Genomic DNA, 7,323 nt, shown 5'->3' on the forward strand with positions numbered 1-7,323 from the left:
AGTTTTTTTAATTCTGGATCTCTTTCTTTATTGTCATTTACAGTAAAACTTAGCTTCCCTAATGATGATTGAGAGATGCATTAATCTATGAATATCACAATAAGTCTTTAGGAGTCTGTTTAATATTGTGTCGATTTATTGGAGTAATACTAGTAGACTATGCCCTCAAATTGTGACTTTTGTCATCACTAGTTTGGCCCTATTTCAACTTAGAAAATAATGTTCATGGTGCTAGAAGGTTCTATGCATACTATTCAATGAGAAAAGCAGTCATAAACCATGTTATATTTAGAGGTCCTGACAGAACTACTTTCAAGAATTGTGAAGTGATGTTTCAGCATGTGTGAAATTTATACTTCTCCGTTAGCCATGTCCAGAACTTGTTCAGATATCTTTTGGTCTTTAGGTTGGTTGGGATATTAAAGTACAAATAGGATTTCATACATCTCAGATTTTTCCCTTTGATTCCATTAATATAATTACCATAATTTACAGCTTCCTCTGATTCTCCTTTAGGTACTACTGAAAACACAGCCAATGAAGAGAGTGAATCATTCTGTGACATCAGAGTTTGTGTTCCTGGGACTCACAAACTCCTGGGATATCCAACTACTGCTCTTTCTGGTATCCTCAATGTTGTATGTGGCAAGCATGATGGGAAACTGTCTAATAATTTTCACTGTGGCTTCAGACCCTCACTTACATTCCCCTATGTACTTTCTTCTGGCTAACCTCTCCTTCATTGACATAGGTGTTTCTTCTGCCACTTCCCCCAAGATGATTTCTGACTTATTAAAAAAGCACAAAGTCATCTCCTTTAGAGGCTGTATTACTCAAATCTTCTTCATCCATGCAATTGGTGGTGCAGAGATGGTGCTGCTCATAGCCATGGCCTTCGATAGATATGTGGCCATATGTAAGCCTCTTCATTATCTGACCATGATGAGCCCCCAGATGTGCATCTTCTTTTTAATTACTGCCTGGGTAGTTGGTCTTATGCACTCTGTAATACAACTGGTTTTCATAGTAAATTTACCTCTCTGTGGTCCTAATACATTGGATAACTTCTACTGTGACCTTCCTCAATTTATCAAACTTGCTTGCATGAACACATATAGACTGGAATTACTGGTCTCAATCAGTAGTGGATTCATGTCTTTTAGTTCTTTCTTCCTACTGAGCATTTCCTATATTGTCATCATACTTACTGTTCTGAAACACTCTTCAAATGGTGCCTACAAAGCTCTGTCTACACTTTCAGCTCATGTGACCGTAGTGGTTTTATTCTTCGGTCCTGCCATATTTTTCTATATATGGCCTTCCTCTACGCACCTGGATAAGTTTCTGGCCCTATTTAATGCAGTCGTTACTCCTTTTTTGAACCCTGTGATCTACACATTGAGGAATAAAGAAATGAAGATGGCAATGAGGAGAGTATTCCGACATCTAATGGGCTATAGACAAATCTCTTGAATATCTACATTGTGAAGAGTATTAATTAAGCATGAAAATTAATGGTTGGCCAATCTCTGAAGAAAATCTGTGTTTGCACACAAACACACACATACACACACACACACACACACACACACACACAATCATTCATATATACAAACCATTTTGTATGATACTTGTAAGAAAGGCACAATTTCTTCCAAATGAAGACAAAAGCTCCATGTATTTATAGTACAAAGGCTATATTAATTGGGAGCTTTAATTCTTATTGATTAGCATTAGTTTGGAACAAACTCTTAGACATAAAGAAATGGAAATGTTTCTTTAAGACTTTCAGAACATGAAAGTTTTTCATTTTTAATAGAAAATGCTTTCATGATTTGTAATTTCTGACTATATTCCATGGAGCATCTACCTTGGGACATTGAACTAAGTAATTTGCATGTATGTGAAAGTGTACACACTCTTTTCCAATTTGGGGGACTTTTCTGGTATTGGAAGAAGGTAGGAGTTTTCAGAGAACCCATGGGGTCTAAAGTATACAAGTAGAAGTTTTGGGAACTATGTGTGGAAGAACAAGAAGTCAACAAAATGTACTGACTTTTCCACCTAAGGAACAGTTTGCTACTCGAAGTCATTCATTTTCCATATGCCTTTCTTATATATTTTCTCTGTTTCTTTAAAATAATCATTTAATTTTTGTGGATTTCATACATAAGTATAGTAATTTTATCATTTTCATATTTCCCTCTTGCCCTTGTAACTCATCTGATGTCCTTCTCTAGTCTCTCTCAAATTCATGACTGCTTCTTTAATTATTAATGCTGTGCACGCACACACATACAGATAGCTTTCTGAGTCCATTTAGTATTGCAAATATGTACATGTGTTCATACCTAACCACATGGGATTGAATAACCAATCAAGAATGTCATCCCTTGTGAAAACTAATTAATGTTCTTTCAGAATCCACTGATGGTCTGTAGCAGAATGGCTGTAATAGGTTCTCTTCTAGAGTTTAATGATGTGTACAGCTATGAGTATTTTTCTAGGCTTACAGTACCAGCCATGGATTTCTTCATGTTGAGTCCAGTTAGACAGCTATTGGTTATTTTTCAGGTGGAAATGCCATTCTTGCACAATTGGGGTTATCTTGGCAGGTTGGTCATTGTTTTAGTTCATAGACTGTAGAGCTGGGTAACACTATTCATTGCTTTTATCTTTTGCAGCTTGAATAGCACAGTCAGATATTATGGAATAACTGAATAGAGAAAGATAAGAGATCACATTACTTAAGGCAATAGAGGGGTAGTGCTAGCCCTGTTCATTGCCATAACAATGATATCATTATGAGTGCCACATGTCAGTCACATAGCTGCAACTGTTGACATTTATCCTATTTGTGTTCCTACATTGGCATTACCAAAATTCAGATTATATTTTTATATATAAATAAAATATATCAATATTAAAATTTATAAAGAAATATGAATGCGGATAATGATATGGCTTAATGGACAATGTATTTGATGCATAAGCAGGAAGAATGAACATTATTAATAATGCTGTTATGTTTGCAGACAGGAGCCTAGTAGAACTGTCTGAGAGGCTCTGCCAGCAGCTGACTGAATCAGATGCAAAAACCCAATTCAAACACTGGAAGATTCTTGAGGTCTCTTATGGAAGAGTTGGGGGAAGGATTGAGGGTCTCAGATGGGAGATGAACTCTACAGGAAGACAAAAAGTCAACCAACCTGAACCCTTGGAAGCTCTTAGAGCATGAGACATCAACTAAAGATGATACAAGGACAGGACCTAGGCCTCCCCACACATATGTAGTAGACATGCCTCTTGGTCTTCATGTGGGTCTTTCAACAACTGGAGCAGAGGCTGTCCCTAAAGCCATTTCCTGTCTGTGGATGTCATTGCCCTACCTAGGCTGCCTTGTCATGCCTCAGTGAGAGAGGATATGCCTAGCCCTGCAGAGACTTGATATGCCAGGATAGGAGGATACCTAGTGTGGGTCTCCATCCTCTCAGAGGAGAATGGGAGGGAGTATGGGGTACTGGAGGGGGGGACTAGGAGGAGGGGGTATTGATCTGACTATAAAGTGAATAAATAAATTAATTAATGGGGAAAAAAAGAATAGCCACCTTAAAAAAAGAACAAAACAAACAGAAGGAAAAGAACACAAGAAAAGTACACGAACCAGATACATATACAAAGGTCTACTCATTTGCACACTCAGAATTTCCATAAGACCACTAAATGGAAGCCATAATATACATACACAAAGGACCTGTAGAATAAAAAGAGAGAAAAACAATGTAAAAAAGCCGTGACCTGACATTTTGAGACAAGGAACCTCCAGTGATGCTACTGAGTTCATTTTCTGTTGGCCATCTAGTGCTGGGCATGCAACCTATCCTTCAGAGTAGTAACTTTCTCTAGTTAAGACTCCCTTGAGTGAAATAAATTTTCATTTGCAAGTGGCTATCAATTGGAGAAAGCTTCTGGGTCACAGACAGGGTCATGTGTTCACGTCTCCTTTCAGCTCTAGGATCCCATCTGGTTCAGACCAGGACAGGCTTTCTGTATGCTACCTCAGTCTCTGTGTGCTCATATGAGATTTGGTCATGTTGATTTAGAGTGCCTTGTTTTCTTGGTGTCATTCCTTCCCTCTCATCCTGCTTGCCTCCTCTCATATTTGCTTTGCCCTTTATTCTGGGAAGTATAAGTCAGTAATAAATGGGCTAATGAACTGAGACAACCCTTCTTTTTTCCCATTAATTAATTTATTTGTTTGTTTTATATTCTCATCATAATCCCCCTCTCCTTCCAGTCCTCCCTCTCACAGCCCCTTACCCCATCCCTCCTTCCCCTTCATCTCTGAGAAGGGTAAAGTTCCCCCTCTAGGTACCAACCCACCCTGAGATATCAAGTCACTGCAGGAATAGATACATCATCTATCACTGAGGCCAGCCAAGACAGCCCAGTTAAAGGAACAGGATCCACAAGGAGATAACAACGTCAGGTTAAGCTCTGCTCCAGTTGTTGGGAGACATAACATGAAGACCAATTGCTTATCGGCTGTATATGTGCAGGGGGGCTATGTCCAGTCCTTGTATGTTCTTTGGGTGATTGTTCAGCCTCTGGGAGTCCCCAAGGGTCCAGGTTACTTGACCCTGTTGGGATTCTTGTGGAATTCCTATTCCCTCTGGGTTCTTCAATCCTTCCCCCACCTCTTCCATAAGGCTTCCAGAGCTCCATCTTGTGTTTCACTGTGGGTTGTGCATCTGGGTTAGCTACTGGGTGGAGCCTCTCAGAACACACTTATGCTAGGCTCCTGTCTACATGCACAACAGAATGTCATTAATAGTGTCAGGGGTTGGTGCTTGCCCATGAATTGGGTTTCAAGTTGGGTCAGTTATTGCTTGGCCAATCACCCAGTCTCTTCTCCATCTTTGTCCTGAACTTCTTGTAGACAGGGCAAATTTTGGGTCGAAGGTTTTGTGGATGGGCTAGTATTATTACATTTCTACTGGGAGTCCTGCCTGGCTACAGGAGGTGACGTCTATTGGTTCCATAAGCTTCTTGGCTAAGGTCATGTGCATTGATGCCTAGGAGACTCCTGCCACCAGACTGATTTCCAGAGTGGTTGTACAAGTTTGCACCCCAACCAGAAATGGAGGAGTGTTCCCCTTTCTGCACATCCTCACCAGCATGTGCTGTTACTTGTATTTCTTATATTGCTTATATTTTCGTTTTCAGTTCTTGGATATTTTTATTAATATCCTTCACCTATTTGCTTGTATTATCCTGTATTTTGTTTAACTCTGTGCTTCATGATGAGTCTTGTTTCTTAGAGTTTTCTTTTCTTTTCTTTTTATCACTTTATTTATTTATATTTCCCACTTCTCAGTTTCCCCTCCACAAACCAACATCCCATATACCCTCTCCTCCTCCCCTTTGCCTCTGTGAGGATGCTCCTCCACTCACTCACCCAGTCTCACTTAACCCCTCTAGCATCCCCCTACACTGGGGCATCAAGATTTCCTCCCCTTCCATTGATGTCAGATAAGACCATCCTTTATTACATATGTATCTGGAGTCATGGCTCCCTTCATGTATACTCTTTGGTTAGTGGTTTAGTCCCTGGAAGCTCTAAGTGGTCGTTAGTTGATATTTTTTTCCTATAGGGATACAATTTCCTTCAGCTTCTTCAGTCCTTCTCCTAGCTCTTCTATTGGGGTCCCCAGGCTCAGTCTGATGTTGGCTGTGAGTATCTGCTGTGAGTATCTGTTCATAGCAGCCTTATTTATAACAGCCAGAAGCTGGAAAGAACCCAGATGCCCTTCAATAGAGGAATGGATACAGAAAATGTGGCACATCTACACAATGGAGTACTACTCAGTTATAAAAACAATGACTTCATGAAATTCATAGGCAAATGGATAGAACTAGAAAATATACTGAGTGTGGTAACCCAATCACAGAAAAACATCCATGGTATGCACTCACTGATAAGTGGATATTAGACCAAAAGCTCAAATTACCCAAGATACAATCCACAGACCACATGAAACTCAAAAAGAAAGATGACCAAAGTGCAGATGCTTCACTCCTTAAAAGGTGGAACAAAAATATTCATAGGAGAGGATATGGAAGCAAAGTTTAGAGCAGAGACTGAAGAAACGGCCATTCAGAGCCTGCCCCACATGTAGCCCATGTATGTACAGCCTCCAAAACTAAATACTATTGAGAAAGTCAAGAAGTGCATGCTGACAGGAACCAGACATATATGTCTCCTGAGAGACACAGGCAGAGCATGTCAAATACAGAGGCAAATGCTAGCAGCAAACCATTGAACTGAGAATGGGAGCCCCATTGGAGGAATCAGAGAAAGGATTGAAAGAGCTGAAGGGGCTTGCAACACCATAAGATCAACAATGCCAACCAACCAGAGCTCCCAGGAACTGAAGCACTACCGAAAGACTATACATGAACTGACCCATGGCTCTAGCTGCATAAGTAGCAGAGGATGGCCTTGATGGGCACCAAAGGAAGGAGAGGCCCTTGGTCCTGCCAAGGTTGGCCCCCTAGTGTAGAAGAATGGGGGGGCAGGAAGGGGAGGTGGATGGGGAGGGTCTCACCCTTATAGAAGAAGGGGAGATGGAGGGAATAAGGGCTTATGGACAGGAAGCAGGAAAAAGGAATAACATTTGAAATATAAATAAAAAATTATATATACATATATACACATATATATACATATATACATATATATATACATATATATGCTGACAGGAACCAGACATAGATGTCTCCTGAGAGACACAGGCAGAGCATGTCAAATACAGAGGCGAATGCTAGCAGCAAACCATTAAACTGAGAACATATATGTATATATGTATATATGTATATATGTATATATATGTGTATATATGTATATATGTATATGTACGTATATATATCCAAAAGAAAAAATTAATAGAAGCAATCATTAAAAATCTCCCAACCAGCTCACTGTTTCCAAACCCCTTGGGAGAGAGAGCTCACCGCCCAGACAGGTGGGCACTCCTAAGACTGCAGAGCAGGAGAGACCACCAATACTGCCCACCCCTGCCCACATCCCTGCCTCAAGAGAGAACTATTTAGGGCCTCTGGGAACCTGAAGATAGGGGCACTCGAGCACCAGGTCCCTTGCGGTCCAGACACCACCCGGACCTGAAGGGACCAAGTCAACAGTTCTCTGCACCCAAATCCTGTGAGAGGGAGTGCTAAACCTTCAGAGGGGCAGACATGCCTGGGAAGCCAGAAGAGACTACACTCTGCCCACATTTCTGACTCCAGAGGAAAACACCTAAT

The 7,323-nt window shown here is 40.6% G+C and overlaps 1 protein-coding gene across 1 annotated transcript; it reads left to right on the forward strand.

The window, feature by feature from the left end:
* Positions 1-522: 522 nt before the first annotated feature.
* On the forward strand, positions 523-1,473 carry LOC116900584 (olfactory receptor 4F15-like). Its single transcript, XM_032902306.1, has one exon. The coding sequence runs from the start codon at positions 538-540 to the stop codon at positions 1,471-1,473; it is 936 nt and encodes a 311-aa protein (XP_032758197.1). The 5' UTR covers positions 523-537.
* Positions 1,474-7,323: the final 5,850 nt, after the last annotated feature.

This window comes from Rattus rattus, chromosome 5 (genome assembly GCF_011064425.1).
Source record: "Rattus rattus isolate New Zealand chromosome 5, Rrattus_CSIRO_v1, whole genome shotgun sequence".
Taxonomy (NCBI): Eukaryota; Metazoa; Chordata; class Mammalia; order Rodentia; family Muridae; genus Rattus; species Rattus rattus.